This window comes from Dermochelys coriacea, chromosome 3 (genome assembly GCF_009764565.3).
Source record: "Dermochelys coriacea isolate rDerCor1 chromosome 3, rDerCor1.pri.v4, whole genome shotgun sequence".
Classification (NCBI taxonomy): domain Eukaryota; kingdom Metazoa; phylum Chordata; order Testudines; family Dermochelyidae; genus Dermochelys; species Dermochelys coriacea.
In genome coordinates, this window is record NC_050070.1 from 176,891,504 (window position 1) to 176,917,082 (window position 25,579).

The 25,579-nt window shown below is 46.4% G+C and overlaps 1 protein-coding gene and 1 long non-coding RNA gene across 2 annotated transcripts in view; one reads left to right on the forward strand and one right to left on the reverse strand.

Moving 5' to 3' along the window:
• Positions 1–25,579, reverse strand: part of SRBD1 (S1 RNA binding domain 1) — a 237,846-nt gene that overhangs the window by 186,718 nt on the left and 25,549 nt on the right. The window contains 5 exon segments of the mRNA XM_043511889.1: positions 13,244–13,371; positions 15,316–15,323; positions 16,937–17,033; positions 23,892–24,030; positions 24,483–24,600. Coding sequence (XP_043367824.1) covers positions 13,244–13,371; positions 15,316–15,323; positions 16,937–17,033; positions 23,892–24,030; positions 24,483–24,600 — 490 coding nt within the window.
• Positions 240–10,098, forward strand: LOC122459538. Its single transcript, XR_006280300.1, has 3 exons — positions 240–638; positions 5,827–5,829; positions 9,395–10,098. It is a non-coding gene; the product is annotated as an uncharacterized LOC122459538 (long non-coding RNA).

Here is a 25,579-nt window from a genome sequence, read left to right on the forward strand (position 1 = left end):
GGCACCACCCCCAACGCTCCCATTGGCTGTGGTTCCCAGCCAATGGGACCTGTGGAGCCAGCACTCAGGGCAGAGCAGGGGCAGCACGAAGAGCTGCCTAGCCGCACCGCCAACTAGGAGCAGCAGGGACAGGTCGCTGCTTGCGGGGAGCTACCCGAAGCGAGTGCCACCTGGAACTGGGACCCCCTCCCACCCCCGACTTCCAGCCCTGCACCCCCTTCCGCACTCCGAACCCCTCATGGCCATTCCTCCACCTAGGAGCAGCAAGGACATGTTGCCACTTCCAGGAAGCCACACCGAGCCAGGTAGGGAGCCTGCCAGGCCCATGCCAACTGGACTCTAAATCAGACTTTCAATGAAGATCAGAAATGCCGGTTTATAGAGCTTTCTGTCTGGTAAAGTACCAGATAAAACAGCTTTTACTGTACGGTGTTACTCACACTACAAATCTAGAATAAGAACAACTTACTGTGTACTTTTATATACATGATTTTGAATGGCAAACAGATACAAAATGAATTTTTTGTCAAAGAACAAACAACTTATTCTATTACATGACAAATAGCATGTGAATGTAATCAAGACCTTGTAACCTATGTGAACACAGCAGAATTAAGGTTGTTCATAGAACTTTATCTGTGAGTTGTGACGGAGCAAGGCCAGATGGCTATGGAAGAATAGTCTTATTGGGATCCGGGAAGTGGGCGGGCGAAGCCCGTCCACTGCTAAAGGATCCCCCCAGCCTAAAAGGGGGATCCACAGGACCTAGATGCCCAAAAAATTCCGAGGGACAACTAATGAAATAACAGGGACAGGAGTGCGGTCAAAGGGTCAAACGAAGGGAACCGGACGGGGACACCGAGCAGAGAACCCCGGACAGCACCCACTGCTCCTCAAATACGTCAAGGGAGTCAGAGGACGCCGCCCAGAGGATCTCTGCCCGGATACGTGAACGGACCGAGGATTGGAAATAGGCCCCACAGTCACAGGAGACTCCATCGGCCAACCTCCTCACTCTGGTTTTGTAGATGACCATTTTAGCTAGGGCCAGGAGGAGGTTGACCAGGAGATCCCGTGACTTTGTGGGGCCACGGATAGGGAGTGCATAAATGAGAAGGTGAGGGGAGAAGTGCAACCAAAAACGTAATAAAATATTGGTGAGGAGCCGGAATAGGGGCTGCAGCCTGGCACACTCCAGGTAGACATGTGCCAGGGTATCCCTCACGCCGCAAAAGGGGCAGGTGTCTGGGATTGAAGTGAACCGCGCCAAGTACACGCCCGTGCTCACGGCTCCGTGAAGGAGCCGCCAACTGACATCCCCGGCGGGCCTTGGGACTAAGGTGGAAAATAGGCTGGCCCACCGGGGCTCCTCACCCTCCAAAGGTGGCAGGAGGTCCCGCCATTTTGTATCGGGGCGGGACACGAGGGTGCGGGCATGAAGGGTGTGGAACACGAGCACGTAGAGATGTTTTCTTGGCGCGGTTTGAAAGCAGACCGGCTGCATCTCGTGCAGCCGGCTTCTAGTGAAGGGGTGAAGGGATCAGTTGGGTCCACGGGGCAGGGGTCCAATTAAGAGGTCCGGCGGGCCTGGGATAGCGGGTGGGCGAGGTGTGCCCTCGTGCAGGACCCGGTCGAAATAAACCCGAGCAGCGGGCAGCAAAGCGGCCTTCACCTCCTGAAGTATGCGCCGGGGAGTACAAGGTCTGGAAAGCCCCATGCGCTGAGCGAAGGTTAGGGGATCCAGCCAGTCTCCCTGGTCATAGTCCAGGAGGTCTCCGACTCTTGTGACCTCTGCCAGGACCAAACTCTGGAGCACTGAGCGGGACTCCGCCACTTGCACACGGAGCTTGGGGTTGTGTAGCAGGGGCTCCGCGAGGAGATCTGCCCCCTCGGTGGCCGCCACGGACCTGGTCATTGTAAAGAGTTTCCAGGTCCGGAGAAGGTCCTGGTAGAAAACTGGCAGCCCGGAGAGGTCTCGCGGAAGACCTCTCGGATGGAGATAAAGGAGCTGCCGGTTGTATCGGAGCCCTCGGAAGCGGCGCAGGAAGGCGTGCGCCAGTATGCTCCACGCCGGACTACCTGCACCATAAAGGAGCCTCTGCAGGGTCTGGAGGCGGAAGACATGGACCTGAGTAAGCAGACATTTGAGGCCCTGCCCTCCCTCCTCCACAGGTAGATGGAGAACCCCTGCAGGGACCCAGTGCAGTCCTGACCAAAAGAACTCCAGAATCGATGTCCGGAGGTTGGTCAGGAAAGCTGGGGCCGGGACCAGGGTGTTGAGCCGGTAACAGAGCATGGACAGGACTAGTTGATTAAGCACTAGCGCTCTCCCTCGAAGGGAGAGGCACCGGAGTAGTCCTGTCCATTTCCAGAGGCGTTCTATCACCCCGCCCTCTAAATTCTGCCAGTTCTTCGGCGGAGAGGGATGCGTGGCAGAAAGGTAAATGCCCAGATAGAGCAGCAGACCCGTGCTCCACCGGATGGCCTGAAGCGCGGGTGGGAGGGAGCTCGCCTGCCGCCAGTCCCCTACCACCAAGCCAGAGCTCTTGACCCAGTTGGCCCACGCAGAGGAAGCTGCTGAATAGATGGCATGGCAAGCCTCCACCCGCACCAAGTCGCCCGGGTCCTGGACCACAAGGAGCATGTCATCAGCGTACGCGGACAGGACCAGCCGCAGCTCCAGCTCCTGCAGCACCAACCCTGTCAACCTCCTTCGGAGGAGACAGAGGAAGGGCTCGATCGCCAGAGTGTACAGCTGGCCTGAGAGGGGGCACCCCTGCCGTACTCCTCGCCCGAAGCTGACCGGTTCGGTCAGGGTCCAGTTGAGCCTTACCAGACACTCTGCGAAAGCGTACAGCACCCGGAGAAAATTCACAAACCTGGGTCCGAAGCCAAACGCCTGCAGAGTGCTCAGGAGATACCCGTGATCCACCCTGTCGAACGCCGTCTCCTGATCTAAGGACAGGAGGGCGAACGACAGACCATCCCTACACCCAAGTTCCAATAGGTCTCGGACCAGATATAGGTTGTCGAAGATGCTGCGGCCCGGGACGGTGTAGGTCTGGTCTGGGTGGACCACGTCCGCCAGCACGGACCCTAGCAGCAGGGAGATGGCTTTTGCCACGATTTTGTAGTCCGTGCTGAGGAGCGAGACGGGACGCCAATTTCGTAAATCGCAGAGGTCCCCCTTCTTCGGCAATAAGGCTAGCACGGCTCGCCTGCACGAAAGAGGGAGGACCCCGCTCTGCAAAGACTCGGCCCAGACAGTGACTAGGTCTGGGCCCAGGACGTCCCAGAACACGCGGTAGAACTCCACAGTCAGCCCATCCATGCCCGGAGATTTATTGGTGGGCATGCGACGGAGGGCTTCCGAGAACTCGGCCAGAGTGAGAGGCAGCTCTAGCCGGTCTCGGTCGCCCACGCTGACCCTCGGGAGCTCCTCCCAAAGCACTCTGCAAGCGTTAGGATCGGTCGGATCCGGGGAGAAAAGGCTTGCGTAGAAGGCTCTCACCCTCTCGCACATCTCCAGCGGATCCGTGAGGGGGGTGCCATCTTCTGCCAGTAGGCAGATGATATGTTTCTTAGCCCCCCTCTTTTTTTCCAGGGCGTAGAAGAAGCGGGAGCCGCAATCCATCTCCCGAAGGAGACGGATGCGGGATCGAACAAAGGCACCCCGGGCCCGATGGTCCTCGAGGGTCCGGAGCTCCTCCCGCTTCTCCCGGCACGCTCCGCAGAGGGGTGGATCCTCGGGGCTGGCGGCCAGACGCCTCTCCAGCTCTAAGACCTCCCGTTCCAACTGCTCTATCACTGCATCCCTCTGTCAGCTGGCGCCCCGGGTGTAGTCACGGCAGAAGAGCCGGGCGCGCACCTTCCCTAGGTCCCACCACCGCCGCGCCGAGGGAAAGGCACGCCGCTGCCCTCGCCAGGCCAGCCAGAACTCCCGGAAGGACGCCACGAAGCCCGCATCCTCCAGCATGCTGTTGTTAAAATGCCAATAGGCTGGCCCCGGCCTCTCCGCGCAGAGGGAGGCTGTCACGGTGGCTATATGATGGTCAGAAAATGGGGCCGGCCGGATGCTGGAGGAGTGGGCTCGTGAAAGATGAAAGCGTGATAAATAAATGAGGTCCAACCGGGAGTGGCGCGACCGACGGGTCTCCACCCGGACAAAGGTGAACGTGGAAGTGTCATCCGGGTGGTGGTCGCGCCAGACGTCCACCAGGGAGTGGTGTTCCACTATCTCCTGGAGGACGGCGACGGCGGCCGGGCTCTGCTCGGTCCCCGAGCGGTCCCGCTCCTCAAGGGTGATGTTCAAGTCCCCTCCCAGGACCAGGCACTCCTGAGGATCCAAGGTGCCGAGGAAGGCGGATGCCTGCTGATAGAATTGCAGCCGTTCCGGGCTCGCTGCTGGGGCATAGATGTTGACGAGGTTGACTACGAGCCCCTCCATGCGGACCCGGAGGTGCAGCAGGCGACCCGGCACAGCCTCGGCGACCCCCAGCACCTCGGGCCGTAGGTCGTGGGAGAACAGGGTCGCCACTCCAGCCGTACGAACTGTGAGGTGGCTAAAGTAGACCCTGTCCCCCCAATCCGGCCGCTAGCTGTCTTCGGCGGTCAGATCCGTATGGGTCTCCTGCAGGAAAACCACAGAGTACCTCCCCTCTCGAAGGAAGGAGAGCACCTGGGACCTGCGGAGACCCATCCTACAGCCACGGGTGTTCAATGTTGCGATGGTAAAGGGTGCCATGAGGAGGGCTGGGGGGGGATCCTCGCCGGCAGGGATGCTCGTGGCTCCCGGCAGGCCGCGCAGCAGTCCGTGACCCACCCCGTAGGTGAGTAAGGAGTCAGGGAAGTGGCGGACCCGCTGGTAGGCCACGGCGCCCTGCCTCCCGGTCTTTTTACCTTCCCCCATGAGGGCCCTTGCGGCCCGGAGGATTTGATTAAAGTACCCCCATCGCTGGAGGGCAAGCTGGACTTTGTTGCGGGAGCCACGGACGTCTTCTAGGAACTCCCACAACTCCTCTTGCAGCGCATGGGGGGCTGGGGTTATGGTCTGGTTACTCCCCGACGGGGCCCTTGGTACAGCCCCGTGGCCCAGCGACACAGGCAGACAGGGTGCGGACCCCCGACGGGGCTCCTGATGGGTTGACCTGAATGCTGGGGCGATAGGGGGCGGCGGAGGGAGGATAGCAGCCCCTGGTGGGTCGGGACGGGTAAACACAAAGGCCACTCCCTGGGAGTCATCTGTTGGAAAGGGGAAGGAGACAGTCCCAGGGGTGGCAATATCATCTCGGGAGGTGGGCGGGATAAGGGCAGGGGCAGGGGTAGAGGTGAGAGTCTGGGTCGGGAGAGGGCTCTCACTGATGCCGGGCGCAAGCTCTCTGGTGGATTTGGCAGCCACGGCATCAGGAGGTGGACTTTCTTCTGTAGGGTCCTCTCCCGGAAAGGAGGTCGAATGCTCCTCACCAGCGAGGGATGCCCCTGGTGGCTCAGGTTCCAGCCGCGTGGCACTGGCCGTCGCCTCAACTGGCTCGGCGGCTCTCAGCGGGGTGCCCTCTGCAGCCGGATTGATGGAGGAGTCCAGGGGCTCCTCGGAGGTGGGAGCAGAAGCCACGGTTAGGGGGAGGGAACATGGGGAAAGGGGGGCTGGAGTGAAGTCGCTCAGATCGAGGCCCGCTGGCATAGGATCATCCTCCCCCTGGGTGACCGGGGTCAGACCCAGGGCCTCGATCTCCTCATATATAGACGGGAAATTGTTTTCCGCTACCCCGGGATTGTCCCCGCCGGCACCTGACGCGATGGTTACTTCAGGGCACACTGGGGTTTCAGATGGTGCCTCGGGGGTCTTGGAGGGGAGGGACTCCCATGGAGGGGAGATACTGCCTTCCAGTGCTGCCACGTCTTCCCCAGCCGGCTCTGGTGGATGGAACACACCCATGGGTAGAGCGAAAGGCTCGGCATCAGTGCCCCGCTTCCTGGTCTTCCGGGGGGGCCTCCGCATCAGATGGGAGGAGCGGAGCTCGAGCCTTCCGCTTGCCCCGCTTCCCCTGGACTAGGGTCCAGCCCTCCATGGTATCATCCAGGGGCTGGCTAGCAGGGGTTGTGTCAGGGGGCAGAGGCGATGGCTCAGGGACTTGAGGGGGAAACGGTGGGGCAGCACAAGGGAGGGAAGATTCCCCTTGGTGCGGGCCCTCTCCCATGCTTGGCGGTGTCCCTGACGCACCCTACTCCACCGGCCCCGCCAGATTGCAAACAGCGGGGACGGGGTTCTCCCGCTCATCTGGGCATAGTTGTGGAGGTGCCCCTTGGGCCTGAGCGGGAGCAATGGTAGACTGGGAAGGAGGAGGGGTGGTTTCGGGTGCCGGGCAGCCAGGGGTGTCGGCGATGACGGGGCCGGTGCCCTGCCGGGGCTCGGGGGTCCTGGTTGCCCCTCCTTCCCGGGCCAGGGGGCAGTCCCTCCGGACGTGCCCCATCGCCCGGCAGAGGTAGCACTGGGCCTCCCCGTGGAATAATGCACCTGGTAACGGGCCCCCTGGTAGGGGACTAGAAGGACCCCTACAGTGCCTCTCCGTCACGCGCCGCCAGTAGCAGTTGAAGCTGCACTTGCCGGCGGAACGAGAGGACGTGACGGAGGGCGGGGTCTTTGCAGCCCAATGGGAGAGGGCTAATGACAGAGATGGGCTTTCCCAAGGTAGAAAGGGCGGGTAACAGGACGGCATTGGGGAGAAATGGAGGGACGGAGGTCAGGACCAGACGGACGCCCAGGTCCTCTAGCGGCTCTAAGGGGACAAAAATGCCCCCTACCGCCAGGCCCTTCTCCACTGCCTCCTGGGCGGCGGCCTTCGATGTTAAGAAGAAGACGACCTTACCATACATTTTAGAGGCCGCCACAATGGCTGTGGGCCCCACCACCCTCGCCAAAGCCCGCACATAGGTCTCCACGTGGGGCGAGGTGGGCACCAGGAGGCAACGAACACCATGCTTCCTGGTCATGGTGGGAAAGGGGCCCCGGCCGCTAAAGATGGTAGTGGAGGCAGTGGGCAGGAGAGATGACGTAGCGGCAGGCGGGGGGGCTGCCGCCACCTGGGCGTACGGGCCGGGGGACGGACACTCGCAGAGCTGGTGGAGGGAACAGCGGGGAGGGGCACCTCAGCTGGAGATGGGGCCAGGGCATCGGGGGCAGCCCCTGCCATGGAGGGCCTGGTCTTTTTAGCGGGGCCCTTCCCCTTCTTCTTCCCCTGGCCCTTCCCGCCGGCTGGTGGGACTCCCCCTGAATCTGAGGGGGGAGAGACGTGGCAGCAGTGGAGGTCACCCCAATGGCCGTCGCTGCTGGTGCCCCAGCAAAGGCGATGGCAGATAGTTCGGCAGTGGAGGTAGAAGCTTGGGGGGGTGATGGAGGGCTAGGTGGGGGAGGGGGAGCTCGGGCTGCTGGAGGGGTCCCACCCGTCTCATACCCCGCCATCATGAGCAAGGAGGGAAGGGGGGACACCAGAAGGAGGAGGGGAGAGGGGAAGCAGGTCGACCACTCCTCTCCGCTAGGCTGCAGGCAGGGGAGGAGGGCGCCAAAAGGGGTGGGCTGGACGGGGGGCAATCAGGGGTTGGGGTCCGTCACCGACACAAGGTGGAATTCCGGCTCCTCTTGGTGCACTAGGGGAGGGGGGGATATAACAACATTGCGGGTGCAGTGAAGAGGGTTGCAACTAAAATGGGGAATTGCACAAGCGCATGGGAGGTGGCATGGGCACACGGAGCGAGGGGCTAAGCGGTCTGGGGGTAGAACAGGGAAAGCAAGGAACTAGCTTCAGAGGCTGGGGCGGGGCAAACAAACAAAGGCTGCAGAAGGAAATGGGCGGGGCAGGCAAACAAACTGAAGCTAGTAAGGGGGGCTGGAGCAAAAGAGGAGGCAAAGCAAGTGGCAAATGGGGCAGGTAGTAAAGGGCAAAGCTGGGGGTTAGGCAGTCCGGGGGGGGCACATGTGCCCATGTGCACTTGCACAAGTCTTTTTTAGCTGGCTGCTGCTTCTGGCCTAAAGGGTGGAAATAGGGCGTGGTAAGCCAAGCAAGCAGCTGAGTCCAGAGGCAGGAGCTGAGGCAGATGGTATACAGCCAGTGGGGGTGGTGGAGGGGACAGCGGTGGTGGTAGTAGTGGTGGGGGTTGGGGGGACACACAGATGGATCGGGGGGCAGCTCCACGCCACACCCCCTGTGTCCCTACAAACACAGTCAAAAACCCCCACCACAAGAGCACAGTTTGAAAATTACTCAGTCTTAGGGCCCCCTCCACAGTGGTCTGCAAAGTCTCTAGGTGCTCCCGCACTGGTAGATGGTTCTCTTCTTCTCCTCCTCGGGCTCCAGCAGCTCCAGACAGCGGTCTCTGCAGCAGCAGTAGCTCCAGGAACTCCAGGTTGTAGTCCAGGCAGGCAGAAAGGACCCCTCTCAGGTGGTGGTGGTGGTGTCCACAACAGCAGTGGCTGGGGTCCCTCACTCCTCCTCTCTGGGGAGTGGGCTAGCAGCCCCCCCCGCCTCAGGGCTGCAGTTGGAGCAGCAGCAGCACCCGAGAGTGGGGGGTCCAGCAACCAGTTAGCAGAGAAGCGGGGGGGGGGGGGGTGTCTGGCCCAGCCAGGGGAGCAGCTGGAGCAGCAGGGAGAGCTTAGGGCCTAGCAGCAGCAGGAGTAGCAGCTTCCCACCTCCCTCCAAGCTATAAGGCTATGGAAGAGTAGTGGGAGACAGATATATTAGCTCCAGACTAAACAAATCCCTGGTACCAGGTTAAGTGAAATGGCAGCTGCTCCAGGTCAATTAAGACACCTGGGGCCAATTAAGAACTTTCCAGAAGGCAGGAAGAAGGCTACGTTGATTGGGACACCTGAAGCCAATCAGAGGCTGGCTGAAATTAGTTAAAAGCCTCCCAGTTAGTCAGGTGGGAGTGCATGTCAGGAGCTGTGGGAAGAAGTTGTGCGGTTAGAGAGGCTGAGTAGTACACACCATAACAGGCACAAGGAAGGAGGCCCTGAGGTAAGGGTCAACTGGAGCTGGAGGAAGTGAGGGATGCTGTGGGGGAAGTAGCCCAGGGAATTGTACATGTCATGTTTCTAAAAGGTCAGTTACCATAACTGATACTATTAGGGTCCCTGGGCCGGGGCTCCCACCCCTCCCCCCCCCCGCCATCTTTGCCCCCTGTTTAATCACTGAGACTGGGAGACAACAGAGACTGTGCAAGGAAGGATAACTTCTCCTCACCTCCCTCGCTGGCTTATGATGAAAATGGCTCAGTAGACTGTGACCCTTGTCTCTAGAGAAAGAAAGGTTACGTGGAGGGTCACAGTGAGCCTCTGAGGCTAGCAATATCCGCCAGGAAACGCAGGACCCACGGAGGCAAGGAGAGAGCTTTGTCACAGAGTATTGCCTAACTTGAGTGCTTAGCATTCTCAGTGTAAATTTTATGTAGGGAATTTTTTTTTTTTTTAATTTATTTCACAGATTCTTCCTAAAGTTCCAAGTTCTCCACATCATTTACAGACATGCTTCTTAAAAAACAATGGACTGAAAAAGAGGATTTCTTCTAATGAGTTTATCTATCCTCTCTTCAGTGCATATTTTATATGGCCTCCTTAATATGGAAGATCACAACATTCTTTACTTAAAGTCATAATAGGTACAGGAGAAAAGACATTATTTAAAGAGGAAGTGACCCTCACTGATTTGGAGGGAAGGAGAGTTCTAATCCAGAGCACCACAAGTGAAAATGTGACCACACAGCTTTCAGGGTTGCAAGGATTAGGTAGGAAATAAATTCAGGGTGGGGAATGACCAAGGTTTTCAAAAACTGAGGGCCAAGTTAAAAGAGAAATAAAACACTAAGTGAAAAAACAAAGGTTTTTTTTCCCTAGTAAGCAAGGTTAGAAAGAGAAAGGTGTTTTGAAATTAGGAAGAGAGTATGACAAGAGAGAAGGTATTTTGTATTTTTAAAAACAGAAGATCTAGGTTGTAAACTCCAGAGGTCACAGACTGTCACTTAATTATGTTTGTACAGTACCTAGCACAATGGGACCTAACCCTGGCTGGGCCCTTAGGCACTGCCACAATGAAAACACCACATACTTTTCAGGAAGTATGACAGACAAAGATTTAGTAGAGTAGAGTTGGCGAGAAGGCAATAAAAGTAAGGTCCAGTGAGGACATAAGCTAATGATGAATCGAAGGAAGTTGGATGGATTCACTGGAGATGGGGACTGAAGAAAAGTTTATAGGCTGATCAAGAAAGAAAAGGCTCCTAGTTTTGCAAAAGCAATAGAGGCACATTCCTTTGTTGTTGGTTTTTGTACTTGTTTAATTTTCAAAAGGGAAAGAGAAACAGAATCCTGGACAATTTCCCAAGAGATCCTTCTACTTTTCAAGAGGAACACAACATAAAATGTGCAGTTTAAAAACCCTTAGATTACTGACGCTGCAAGAATTCTTTAAAAGTTTAAAGTTTTTCACCATTTATGATGTTTAATTTATTTTTCACTCTTCACTCAGTTTGGACGATGAAAGTAAACTGGTCAGTCAGTCACTTTTAAAAAAATAATTAGGCTATTAAGTGTTCTGGTTCTCAGGCCCTAGCACGATTTTCACATTTACAACATTATAGAAGAATATTTTAAGAACCATTCATATAAATCTCAATTTCACTTTTTTAAAGTAAATTTGGAGCCTTTGTTTTTGTAGAGAAAAGCTTGCAAATGTGGCTTGAAAAGCGAAAGGGAAATAAGAAGAACTCAAATGTATTTAATTATGTGATTTTCAGCATTTTAACGGGGTTTTCAAGCCAATCTCATGATTCTGGGGGGCCTGACTCATGATTCTAACATAATACTGCTCTCAGAAAAAAAGACTCCAGACACTGAGAAAGTAATATGCATTTTGAAATCACATATTGTGCAAACAAAACACACACTTTAGTGTGTTCTTTGTTCCCCCCCCCCCCATGCGGAGTCACCAGAAGGCATCAGTTTCTAACCCTTCCCAGCTACAGGACCTGATTCTTTAGCTTAAACTGTAGAGGCTCATGCTTTCAGCTCTGGAGGTCCTTTCCAGGTTCAATCTCATGCCATGAACAGATGGAGTCATCACACAAACATGCATTATAATTTTAGTGTTCTACGAAACCGTGATGGAGACTATATGTCACTTGTGGCATTTAAAATAAGATTAAGACAAAGCGCTAGAAAACGTGTTAGGGAAATAATTCTGAAGTGGGGCTAGTCGAAAAAAGGTAACAGGGTTTTTTCTCTCTCTAATTTGCATGATTTCAATGTGGTGAAATGTGGATAGATGTTGGAATTTATTCTTAACTCAGTGAGCCACGTTAGGATACATTGTGTGATCTTATATCTTTATTATGCATTCTAACAGCAATCTATTTCTGCCTCCACTTCAATAATGGAGAAACTAATCAGTTTGCAATGGTTGAAGTTTTCTTTTTCAAATGAAAAACCAATCTCCAATAGGGATCTACAAACTGGTCACACCACAGTATTTTATGATAAAATATGAATGACTTATAAGAATACCGTAAAAATGATAGTCTAGGCTTGAGCTAATTGAGCTCTTCAGACTTCATTAATGTAAACCTCTACAGACCAATTACTGTAAAATATGATAAAATGCTATAAACACTGACACTTAATAAAAAGAGCATAGCATGGACCTCTTACATATTTACACCAAGGATTGAATATTAAAACTATTAGTAATAATTTCATCCTTTCCCTAATACCCAGATTGCTAGAAATAATGTAATCTTTGTATTATTACAAGTGAACTAATTTCAAACTCAGTACCTCTCTGGCAAGTATCAGCATAACAAATCCACTTTAAAACACACAGGAGAATTCAAACAAAAGTCAAATCAACTTAAGCAGGCAAAACCTCACGTGGCTTTTTAAAATGGCAACAGGACAAGCCAATGAAGACAGTGCAACAGAAATAAAGAAATGTTTATACAAGAGCAGAAGCAGAACACAGCCATCTACAAATCTAGACACTTCTTGTGGATTAACAAAGGTTCTTCATTTAAATAATACAACAGTGTCCAGAAGGTATACACGTTTCCTGTCACCCCATCAGGGCAGAATTCTCTACACTTAGAATATTCAGAGCAATACCTGAAGTGTGCACCTCTCTTTCTGAGATTAAGCAATTTGGAGCAGCATATGTACTGATGAGCGTATAAGACATTGCACATCAATGGAGAAAGCTCCCCTCCAGTGCCGAAATTGCTGTCTACAACTCTAGAAGTCCTACAGCTCTATAGTTATCATTCAAGACTATCAGAGAGACCTCACAGATCAGAAGACTGATCACCTGCCAAACAAAAAAATACTACCTATGTCTTCAGTATGTTATATGCTAAATGTTTCCCTTAACCTTGTTATTTGAAGCATTCAGCACAAGTGAAGTTGCTGAATACTTTTTTTTAAGTACTATATTTGCAGGTCACCTTTAACTACAATTATCTAACCTTTTCTTGCTGCTTTGCACCAATTTCAACTGACAGGTGTAATGCCGAGCAGCTCAGAGCACTCTTTGCCCACGTGGATGGTCTCTGAGCCACTCAGTGTTGCAGCAAATAACAGAAGACGACATGACCAAGAACTACCAAGAAAAAAGTAGTCTCTAAGGTGCCACAAGTACTCCTTTTCTTTTTGCGAATACAGACTAACACAGCTGCTACTCTGAAACAAGAAAAAAGCGTGTTTAATTCTATTTCACAGTTTTTTTAAATCCAGCTAGAGCTCAGAGCATTGCTCTTAGTGAAAAACTAGTAAAGTAATCTATATTCTTATCCTTGTCAGGATAAACTACTTAACCTTCCCCCTTTTCCTCTAAATGTTTGGTGCCTGCTTATTGGAAAAACAGAGCATGTGCCATATTATCGTTCAGCAAATGGATCTCACTGGTATTGAACATTCTGCTGCCAACTCTTTAAATACATTTGCTTTAATTAGACACTTCAATTAGATAAACACTCCTGAGTATTCAATTCCCACTTAAATTTTTAACATGTGGTTTAACCTTCCAAGTTACTTTTCCAAGAAACCAAAGAGTCTTCATTACCTCAGGTGACTGAACGGTGAAATAAAAAATGGGGTAAACTCAATTTTTTAAAGGAAATACATATGGCAGAATATTTTTCTAGGAGATGCATACATGCTGTCAGTTACCATTATAAAGAAAATCAATAGCTTATTCATAATGTGTACCTGGTGATGCTGAATGTTCTTAATATTGCAAGAAAATTCTGGTACAGTTTGGAATTGTTAACATCTTTTCTCATTTACATTTTTTGATGATACTTTTGCCAAGGCTGATTGGATACATATGTACCTTGCTGACATCTAAATACAAAGAAGGGTAGTTAATTGGGTGATATGACATGAAGCCTCTAATAGTGTAACTGGAGTTTGTATTAACACACAAAATCCTAATGAAATAAATAAATAGCTGATACTATTGTTTTCAATTGCATTTTATGTCATAATCATCATAAGGAGAATTGCATAATATGTCTTAGGGACGAGAATGAAATCATAAGACATAGTTAATATACGACCAGCAAAACAATTTCAAGCAGAGCTCAGAAAAGCTGAAACTTATCCTTCTCAAGAGTGATCCAAGTGGGGAGCCTAAAGGCTCCTTTTACACTGCAGTTTGGTGGGTTTTCACTAGCCAAGAGATGACAGTACAGAAGTAAGTTTTAATTCTTATGAAACTGGCTGGTTCCAAAGGTTTTTTAAGCCTAGAGACTAGCCATTTTTGGAGGTTTGGGAAGGCTCATATATCGTGTTGTGTGGAAGGAGAACTGGTCTATGGCTGGGGCAGAGAGACTCCATCTGGAAGCCCAAGTGGACGCAGTCCTGCCAACCCTCTGGCTGTATCCCCCACACCAGTCTGATGGAGTAACTATAACTTCTGTGACTACTGGGTCCTAACACCGGCCTGATGCCATGAGTGGGCAGCTGAGAATAACGACAGAAGGTGAGACAAAAAGTATGGCTCCAGGCCACAAAGAAACCAATAGGTTGATGGGGAGCATGACAGTCTAGAAAACTGCAGGACTACTTCAGTTTTTTGGAAAGTAAGGGAGAGAAAAGAGCAACATTTATTCAGCTCCTTCTCTCACTCATCCTTACAATAAGTAACAACCTAGGTTAGTAACCTAGGATAACATTTTCAAAAGCAACTAGTTCACTTAGGAACCTAAATCCCTTTTTCAAAAGTGGGCTTCTGTACATGGGGAAAACTGACCACAACAGCTATTTTGGAATAGCTCCTCATGTGAGCATACTATCTAAAATATGCCAGAAGAGAGTGTTCACACCAAGGAGTTACACCCAGTAGCTAAATTACACTGGAGTAGCTATTCTGGAATGGCTATGCTGGATAATTTCCCCCAAGTAGGCAAGCCCTTAGGCACTTGGGAGCTTAAGTCTCATTGAAAGTCAATTAGATGCTTTTGAAATGTTACCCTTAGTCTTTAATTATTTCTATCCAGATTCCAGTTTTAAAATATTTAAAAACCAGTTTATGAAAGTTATAACCTGTCCAAGATTGGTGAAACCAACAAAACTGTTTTTTAAAATATTTTTAAATGTCATTCCAATTTACCATGCAAAAAAGGATCCTGTTAACATTGTGTGTTAAATTATAATTCCTCTTTTCAACATAGACCACTCCCTTAAACAACTATTTGTTTAAACCAGTCCTAAATCAATTATTCATTCTAACCTCACTGCACAGGTTATTATAAAGTTCAAATACAAAAGGAAAAAGCTTTCAGATATGCTTATTTCTCCTGTCATTTCATACAAATAGAGTTCGAGTTGCAACGCTGCAAGGATATAATTGCTTAGCAAATGCCTACATTTCACTTTGTATGCAGTATTGTTATAGCCAGATTGGTCCAGTATATTAGAGAAGAGATGGTCCAATAAAAGATATTACCTCACCTACCTCATCTCTCTAAATTTCACTTTAGCATTTAACCAAACTCAATAATCACTTGCTTCTTTGCATACCCTGCTCCAGTGGGATTTATGGCTTTATAATAGTAGATGGTATATGTGCTAGTCAGCTAAATTTTAGGATACCCTTTAAAAAAAAGAAAATGTTCCATGGCAACAATTCTTAATTTGTAGTTTAGACTGATACAACAGAACAGTGTTTCTCAAAATATGAGTGTGTAGGACATCAGCGTTCCATTAAGAATTTCTGGTTATCTGCAGAATTACTTATTTTGAGAACAAAGTAGTAAGAACGGGGTGGGCTAGCCCACAAGAGCATCTCTCACGCAAAGCAGTCCTCAAAATGAAATGTTAAAGATCCGCCACACTGCTGCATTCCATCCTCTCATTTATAAAGGACAGGTTGGTATTTGTCTGTCTTTTGTGGTTTATAATTAGGGCCCTATCAAATTCACGGTCCATTCTGGTCAATTTCACAGCCATAGGATTTTAAAAATCATAAATTTCATTATTTCAGATATTTAAATCTGAAATTTCATGGTGTTATAACTGTAGGGGCCCTGACCCAAAAAGGGGCTGTGGGGGAGGAGGGTCGCAAAGTTGGCGGGGGGTCACGGTATTGCCACTCTGCTGTTTTCAGAGCTGGGCCTCGGCCCATAGCTGCCACTTTCCAGACACCCAGCTCTGAAGGCAGCAGCACAGAAGTAAGGGTGACATGTATGGTATGGCAACCTTTACCTCTGAACTGCTGCTGACGGGGCGCTGCCTTCAGAGCTGGGTGCCTGACCAGCAGCTGCTGCTCTCCAGCCACCCAACCCTGAAGGCAGCACAGAATTAAGGATGGTAATATTGTGACCCTCCCCCCAACACCCTTTTGGGTCAGGACCCCCAGTTTGAGAAATGCTGGTCTCCCCAGTGAAATCTGTAGAGTATAGGATAAAAGTACACAAAAGATCAGATTTCACCGGGGAGACCAGATTTCATGGTCCGAGACATGTTTTTCATGGCAGTGAATTTGGTATGGCCCCATCTATATCATCAGCCAATCAGATCCTACCCGATTCACAATGAGGTATACTGCTAAAAAAAATTACTTTTTCTGGATAAATTGCTCCATATTGATAACAGTTGCACTAAATCTGTTTTCTATTCCAACTAGAATGCAACAGAGTAATAAATAACACAGCAAGAGTAACTGTCACTCTACTGCATCGATATTCATCAGATAAAGCAATTAAATCTAAATCAGTATTTGGTATAAAAAAAATTCATTCTACTCAAATGTAGTCAAAGATCAACGTCTCCTGCTTTGAAAATAAATCTCTCTGCTTTGCTTTGGCATTTATATTAAAGCAGGAGACTATTATCTTCACACTGTTTTAATTATACTAATACTATGCTTTAAGAATTAAACCATAGAAAATTAGCCATTAACCTTTATAGGCTGCATCCAGCCCTGGCCTAAGTGGATGCAACTGAAGTAAAAGGGGTTGCACCTGATTACACTAGGTCTCAGGTTGGCCCTGAGGGCCTAATCTTTACGCACACTACTTACTGGCAAGCACTTGAAAAGCTGCAGTGTGAGGAAGCCGCAAGGGATGGAAAATTTCCTTCCAATTTTCAATCCCCCTAAAACTGAGAGGGAGACAATTCACGGGGGGCATGACTGAAGCTGCTGAGAGACATTCTAAAACCAGGCGTTGGGACATTAAATATCCTGTCCTGATCACAACAGACTTCTTCTATTCTGGTTCTGAATAAGTTTGCCAGGCACAGGACTAAGGACTGTGTATATGCAGAGAGAGGGATAAGCCAATAATACTTCTTTTCCAGCATTTGTGTGGGGAAAATTCTCTGGCCAAACACAAAAAGACAGAATTTGGCCATATAACCTGCAAAGTAAGTGACTGCCCATGAAACTTTGAAACTTACAGTACCCTGATGAAATCCAGTGTATCCTTATCTTTAGCAAACATGTCAGCAAGGATGTGTTGTACTCCAGTCTCTACTTCCTGAATGGTTGTAAGTCCTTAAATGAAAAAACATATTGCTAATTATTATAAAGAATCTAAAAACCAGAACATAACTAAGTAATCACATCAATAATAAAACATATCCCTAAATACATACAAGCGGAAAGGAAATAAATACAAGATATTAGAACAATCTGGACTGTTGCAATAAAGAAACCAAATTGATGGAATTAGCAAATATCATCTGGCCATCACTTCCAAAACATCTAAAATTAATATCAGATTATTAATTATGTTACTGTAAAAAAAAGCAATGTTAATTGAGAGAAGGATATCAAACATCAATACCTTATTCTAAAAGTACTTACTTGGGCTTCACATTTATTATACATTAGATAATAATAAAATAATAAAAAGTTAGATATTTGGATACAGATTAAGAGAGTTCATGCAAGATAAGTAAGCAAAAGAGAGGATCACACACTTCCACTACCTACTGAGTATGTCACTTTTTTAAAGCATACTACGTTGTTGCAATCCTGAGTACCCTTCCATAAAATGCTACAAACTTCAGTATTACAGGGGGAGCACATTACAGTCCTTGTATTAAGGCTGCCTGATCTTCCCGATGCTTTTTTGTTCTGTTTTTAATTATTTCAACCATTTTGCTCAGTACAGATGTAAGTCTTAGAGGGTCTGTTATTCCAAGGATTACTCCTATAGCCTTCTTTTTTTTTTTTTTTTAAATATAGGTACAAAAATGTTTGCTACACCCCAACTGTGTGGAACACTGGCTGTTTTTAATGAGAGATTGCAATATTTTTGTTAGTAGCTCAGCCATTTCATTCAGCTTCTTCAGAACTCTTAGACGTATCTTCTGACCTGGTGACTAATTTGCTTTGTAAATCATCAGTTTGCTCCACAGCCTCTTTTTCTGACACCACAGACTCAGAGTACCTCCTCTTTATTACCAGAAAGGAGCACCTCCAGGTTAGAAATCCCCTCAACATTCTCAAAGGTGAAGAGGGATGTAAAGAAATAATTTCACATCTCAGCAATGTCTTTATCTTCCTTAATTGCTCCTTTTAATCCCTGATAATCCATCAGACCCACCAATAGTTTTGCAGGTTTCCTGCTTCTGATACACTTCATGAATTCTAGACTCACCTGTTAAACCAATTGTGTCCCTCACAACTCTGCAAGGCTTCATATCCCACTGAGAGCAATCAAGCCAAGCAAACACTTCTATCTTCAATACTGCACACTCAAGTTTAACACCATTTAGCTGCACTACTTCTCAAAAGAATCTGCCAAATCTACGTGCCTAAGTTTGCTGATTGTAAAACAGACTATTTACATATACATAAAGTACTGTTCCAGAGTGTTAAACCCTCCAGTGATTGGTCCACAAAGGTAACAGCCTAATCCTGCAACCAAGTTATTACAGTTAATCCTTTACTTCAAATGCTAGAAGTCTGTGCTGCAGTGCTGAAATTTTAGAATTTAAACTCTGCTGCTGGCGCATGGGATGAGGCACCACAGTTACATGTTATAGAATTTGTTCTTGCCTTTTTTTCTTTTTAAAATAAAAAGTAGAGAGTTACACAGAAAAAGCTTCAAAGAATGTTAAGGTTAAGCACTCCAAATTAGGAAATACCAGAACTAAGGCTGTCAAGGCACCCTTAATTTTATGCACTCGTGCATATGCACCATGACCTTGCCTTTAATAATATGATCGAATGCTACCTTTTTCTATAGAATTCTTGCCTCAGGTGCTTAGTGAATGAGAACTGAAAGGCACAGGAAGACTGAGGCACAATTTGTCCTCTGGTTAAAGGAGGTCCACTCTGTTATATCCCTGGCTCTGCCAGATTTTCTATATGATACTGGTCAAGTTTACTAAAGCAAAATTTTGACCAGGGCCAATAATGTATATCCTTCATTTTGGAATGCCCAACTTGACATGAGGTCTCATTTTAAGAAGTGATGGGCACTTGCAGTCCTGAAGACTGCAGAAGCTATAAGTGCTAAGGATCTCTGCCAGTAAGGTGGCATGGCCTGGAGGAACCAGAAGGTCCCACCTTCTAACCCTGGCTCTCCGGGGACAACGTGTAGCCTTATGCAAATCTGTTTCAGGGCTGGTCTACACTATGGGGTGGGAGGAGGGAGAAATCAATCTAAGTTATGCAACTTCAGCTATGTGAATAAGTATGTGAAGGAGTATATAACATTTCCTTATTCTCTCTTTCTCCACACCATTTATGATTTGCTAGATCTCCATCATATCGCCCCTTAGTTTCCTCTTTTCCAAGCTGAATAGTCCCCATCTCTTTAATCTTTTCTCATACATTAAGCTGTTCCATACCCTTAATCATTTTTGTTGCCCTTCCCTGTACCAACTCCATCAATGCCAGTCCCAAGCCCGGATCAAAGAAGAAGAGGGTTGGTTGATGGGGCGGCTTCCAGTCACCATTTAAAAAAAAAAAAAAAGTCTAGCTACAGAAACTACTCACATAAACCAAAAATCATGGCCTGAGGAGGATGGAAAGCATTCAGATGCGCATATGACAGTGGACGATCAAGTCCATCAGGAAGTCACCCACTTGATGGTCCAAATTCTGATGGCCAAAAAGAGTACATCCATAGCTACCTGGAACGTATGAACTCTAAATAGTGCAGGAAAATTAGCACATGTAATCAAAGAAATGGATCAATATAAAATTGACATCCTAGGACTTTGTAAAGTTAGAGAAAAAGATCAAGGTGTGATAACATCTGGAAAAAAAATGTTATATTCAGGTGGAACCAAACATGAGAGAGGTGTAGGAATCATCATGAATAGCTCTGCAAAGAAATCACATATGAATTGGCAGCCAATATCAGATAAGCTACTGGCAGCTAGAGTCCACTCTCTGCACATCAAGTGCATCATAGTCCAGGAATATGCTCCAAACAAACAATGCAGATGAAGAGGACAAAGAGAGATTATATACAGAATTGAACAATGTAACGAAAGAAATACCAGACCACGATCTTGTCCTGGGTATGGGAGATTTTAATGTCCAGATCAGAAATGAAAGAAGAGGTTGGGAAATAATCATCGGCCCACATACAACTGGAATAACGACAGACAATGGCACAAGACTTCTTGAATTTTGTGCCGAAAACAATCTTAGCATCTGCAATTCTCTCTTCCAACATAAAAACATGCACAAAAAAACATTGATTTCACCAGATAGCCATACACAAAATGAGATTGACTATATCTGTGTTAAGAGGTGGAAAACATCAGTGTTAGACACAAGAGTATTCAGAGGAGCAGATATAGGGAGCGATCACTATTTGCTGAAAGTAAACATCAAACTGAAGTTTAAAGCACTTAAAAAGAAAGAACATGCTGAGAATGGAAAAAGAACGCTTACCAAATACTGCCCTTGAATGGAAGCCAGAAAATGCAAGAAGAGAGGAAGACCGCTAATAACATGGAAACAAACAGTTCTGAGCAACATCAAGCACCTCCAACATGAAATGGGAAGATTTGGAGAGAAGAGCAGTTTACAGGCAAGGATGACAAATGTGGGTAGCCCAATGTGCAGCAAAGCACGGGATGGACTAAGGTCTAAGGTTCCCTATACCTTTTCCATTTCTAATATATCGTTTTCGAGATGGAGTGACCAGAACAGCATGCGGTATTCAAGTTGTGGGTGTACCATGGATTTATATAGTTGCATTATGATATTTCCTGTTTTATTATCTATACCTTTCCTAATTGTTCCTAATATTCTGTTACCTTTTTTGACTGCCACTGCACATTGGGTGGATGTTTTCAGAGAACTATCCACAAGGACTCCAAGATCTCTTTCTTGAATGGTAACAGCTAATTTAGATCCCATCATTTTGCATGCACAGCTGGGATTAGGTTTTCCAACGGGCAACACTGAATTTCATTTGCCATTTTGTTATTCAGTCACTTAGTTTTGGGAGAGCCCTTTCTAACTCTTTGTAATCTGCTTTGGATATCTTGAGTAATTTTGTAACATCTGCAAATTTTGCCACCTCACTCTTTAACCCTTTTTCCAGATCATTTATGATTATGTACTGGTCTCAGTACAGATACCAGAGGGACACTGCTATTTACCTCTCTCCATTCTGAAAACTTAGCATTTATTCCTAAGCTTTGTTTCCTGTCTTTTAACTAGTTACTGATCCACAAGAGGTCCTTCCCTCTTCTCCCTTGACTGTTTAGTTTGTTTAGGAGACTTCAAGGAAAGATTTTGTCAAAGGCTTTCTGAAAGTCCAAGTAGACTCAATCCACTGGATCACTCTTGTCCACTTGTTTGTTAACTCCCTCAAAGAATTCTAGTAGATTGGTGAGTCATGACTTCTCTTTACAAAAGCTGTGTTAACTCTTCCCCAACCTATCATACACTTTTGCCTTCTCCCTCTCCTTTGCCTTCTAATAGAAGTCTGGATTAGCTGGCCAAGACTGTATATTTTGCAACACTGCTGTAAGCCTATGACCAGAAAAGCAGCTAAATGCAATGCCCTAAACAGCCTGATGCTAATACAAGTTTACCAAATTGCAGAGTGACTGAAAAGACCATGTGCTGTGCCTGTGTTTTTCAGCAGTGAGGTTGCAAGTGAAAGTCAACACCAAGACAGAAGCTTCATTTTTTAATCTTTGCTGTTCTCTTCTTTTCCCTTGTGTATGCGTTTGTCTTGTTTTCTAGAAAATAGAACTGGACTTTTACCACCACCACCACCGATAGCTCCAGCCCATCTCAACTAACTTCTTCTCTCCTCTCCAAAAGCACAGTTATTACCATTGAGAAGACAATCAAACAAGGTGGGTAGGCGTGGGAGCAGTTCCTTTAAATTTAAAGTGGTTTATTCATTTTTCTTCTTTTTCTGTATCTTTAATAAAAAGTTAAAAGAATTCTTAATGGTGCGTTGACCATGGTAATAAGCATGCTAAGGTTTCTGTATACAAAACCCCAAATCTTGTTTAAAACTGTTAAATGTTGGACAGTTTCAGTGTCATGTTAACACCTTTTACTCTTTGAATTCTTTTATTCTATCTAAATTAACAGAACAAGCAGCAAGTTATTGAGCAAATCAAATAGTGGTAAACTTTGCCCTTAATCTCTGTGTGTCAGTTTCCCATTTATAAAAAAGGATGCAAATCTTTCCTATTAAACATTCATTCATGTTTGTGAGGTGCTCAGATACTACAGTGACTGGCACCATAGAACAGCATGTGAGGAACTGAATAATTCCGTATCCAGTGCAGAATTTGGATGGGGTGCAGTAAATGAAGGATACATCTGCACATTGTATGATGAGGATAAGAGAAATATTGAAGAGCTACCCACTGAGTGAGCCCCATCTAGCCTGTGCCCTGCTGGAGGAAGGAGTCCTGTGTTAAAAATTGTATATGATCATGTACTTTACAATTATATTATCAAGCATATGCACAAAGGAACAGAATGAAGACTGGAGACAGCCTAAATTCTTGCATTTCATAATTTTTGAATGCTTGACTTTGCAACTTAAACAACATATTTTTAATTCAGAGTTTGTTCTTTTTTTATACATAACATATTATTATTAGGAATAGTCTAAAAATACCAACTGAGAAATTAAAAGCTATAAGCCAGAGTCGCATGGGACCTTTTTTGCATGACTAGGAGCTCACTCCTGTGAGATCAAACAAAGTTTATTCTCCTCTCATACTGCATGCCGGCTGTCAACCTGGCTGTCACCCCGATACCCGATTCCTATCTGTATGTCGTTTGTAAAATGCTTCATGGTCCTTTAGGATGAAAGGCATAATATAAATGCAAGCTCTGATTCTCTATTTCTAGCAGAATTTGAAAAAGGTTTATTCATTCCAAATATTAAAAATGACAATGATACATGCTACTCCAATAACTGACAGTACTTTTTGAATGCAAACATTGGTACTCCTAATAATTCATCTCAACTTTCATTACAAACACTTCCCTTTGGCATTGGCACTCTCCCAGCACAATCAATTGTCTGGCAGTATAACACAGCAATGCTTGCAACATCTTGCTTTATGAAATATTGCAGCACTCTAAAATGTGATATTTAATCAATCAGAAACTTTGCCAATAGACTCACAATACTAAATTTGGACGAATTTAACTTTACCACTTTAACCTTTATATTTTGATTACTGTTTATAATGTGGGATGAGTAAGAGTCAGCATCAACAAACAGTTTCAGCATATGCATGGTAAAAATATGGAAAAGAAGATGCGCATACACCATAGAACAGTCACTAACAATCCTGGTGGTTTATTGTCAGAAACTGTCCACTACAAATAATCACATTTTCAAAGATAGAATCAATTCTGCAGAATATAAATGTGACACAAGTAGTAGTTAGAGCACCCATTCAGATACCAGACTGCCTTCTCTCCAACACCATCAATATCCACCCAGCACTTAAAGGGCTCCCACTCACTCCCAACCACCAAACACAGACATTTTTAGGATGTGCCTCGGTGGATAAAATTTGCCTCAGTGCAGGATGCCTGCACAAGACCCTTTATAACACTGTCAAGGGTTTAAGTGGGGTTGGAACCTTAGTCAGGCCCTCTGTGCTGCAATGAAATTCACCCTATATTTCCTCATGCCACAGTCCCTGTAACAGGTGCTCATTTCTCCAGCTTTCCTTCTCAGATTTTCCAGAATTTTTTTTTAAGACAACAGATGACTGTGATTTTCAACTTCGCTTTTTCTATTGCATCTATTGCTGAAGTCTCTAAGCAATGTAAGATATTCTCATACTAACTTTCAATAGTGTAAGGACAACTCATAAATAAAGCTGTTTTTTATTTTAAGTATGTTCTAATTCCCATTTCTGCATACAGAAACTGAGTACTTACCTTTGACATTAGGCTTAATGTAAGAAAACAGACTGAGTTCTACTGGGTTTTCAATGAGAGATATGGCCGCAGGTTCTAATCCAAGTTGTTTGGCCCTTTGGGCTTTGGTGCCTTTACTTCCACTTTTATATGGTGCAGACTGAGGAGGGAAAAAAATAGTTGTAAAATGTATTGTTATTTAAAAAGGCAGAGATCAACATTTCTGCCATATCTAAGCTAGGCAACATATTTTGGGTCAACTGGAACATTTGTAAATGTGCGTCAAATTCACCAAACTGTTTCAGTCAAAAATACCCCCCCAAAATCAAAACATTTTGTCTTGACCTCTTCTAAATAAAAGGTTTCAATTTTTTGATTCAAAATGACTTTTTATTTCAAAATATGCTTCAGTTTATTTACAAAACATAAAAAAGCTCAAAAAACTAAACAAAATGTTTTGTTCAACCCTATTTTTTCCTCATTTTTCAGAATAGCCAGTGAACCACAAATCAGTTATTCTCACAGCACTAGTCACAGCTACAATTTTTCATTACCTCTTCTTTAATTGTGCAAGATAAAATTTTACAAACATTTAAAAAGAGAGACACTAACCACATGGTCCAATTCATCCAAAGTTTTGCAGTTTAATAAGGCTGTTAATAGACTTCCCGATAGCTTTCCTTCTTTCTTTATCTTCTGTATTGTTACATGTGTCTTCTTTGCAACAGTACTACAATACAATACATGGGATTTATGTTAATAAATAATCAATTTCAAATCAGATGAAAAAAAGATCACCACTAAATGTGGTCCAACCCACTGGGTCTCATGACAGCATATTGTTGAAGCAGTGTGTTTGGCCTCAGAAGCCATGGAAGACTACACCGTATATCAGCCTCAAGGAACCCACTCTGACAAATGCTGTAGAAATCCTAATAATTTCTCCCATTTTAATATTTGTTCATCAATCAACGAAGCTTGCAATAGTTGGAGGGAAGATCTAGAAATCAAGCAAAGGGTGTCAAACTAAGTGTTTTATGCTTTGATGTTCCTTGTAACACTGCCACCCTGTGATCTAAGTGCAGCAACTCTGACACTTCATCAAAATAAGAATTTCTGTTAACTAGCTGGGAGCTAAATCCCAGGGTGATGAGCACCTGGAACTCTTGCTCAAGTCAACAGGAGCTGCAGATGCTCAGCACCTCTCAGGTCCATCTCTATAGTAGCAGAGAGTATTAGGGACGTCTTAGGGTCCAGCAGCCACTAGGAAGTGAAATCATTACAAAACACTTGAGTTCATCTGACAGTGGAGGACAATGGCACACATTATACTGTGTGCTCTCGCCCCCGAACCCCCTTTCCTGTCCCAGGCACTCTCATCTATCTGGGGGGATCCCCTACTCCAACAATGGCCAGGACTGGAAGGGGGGAATCTCAGCACATAGAACCTTTACGTCTGTTCCTTGCCCACCTAGAGCACATCAAACATATTTTAAAAAGACACACTAACCACTGCATCAAGGAGGAACCGTGGCAGCACTGAGTGCCTCTAGGGTGGAGTCTGAACTAACAGAGAGCTGCAAGCTGCTTCAGCAGCAGCTTTCGCTGCTTGACCAAATAAGTGCTCCCCACTCCCCTACTGTATTATTTGGAGAGGGTTGTTGTGTCTCCACAGGCCCAGACAGACTGTGTGCATGTGCACTGGGGGA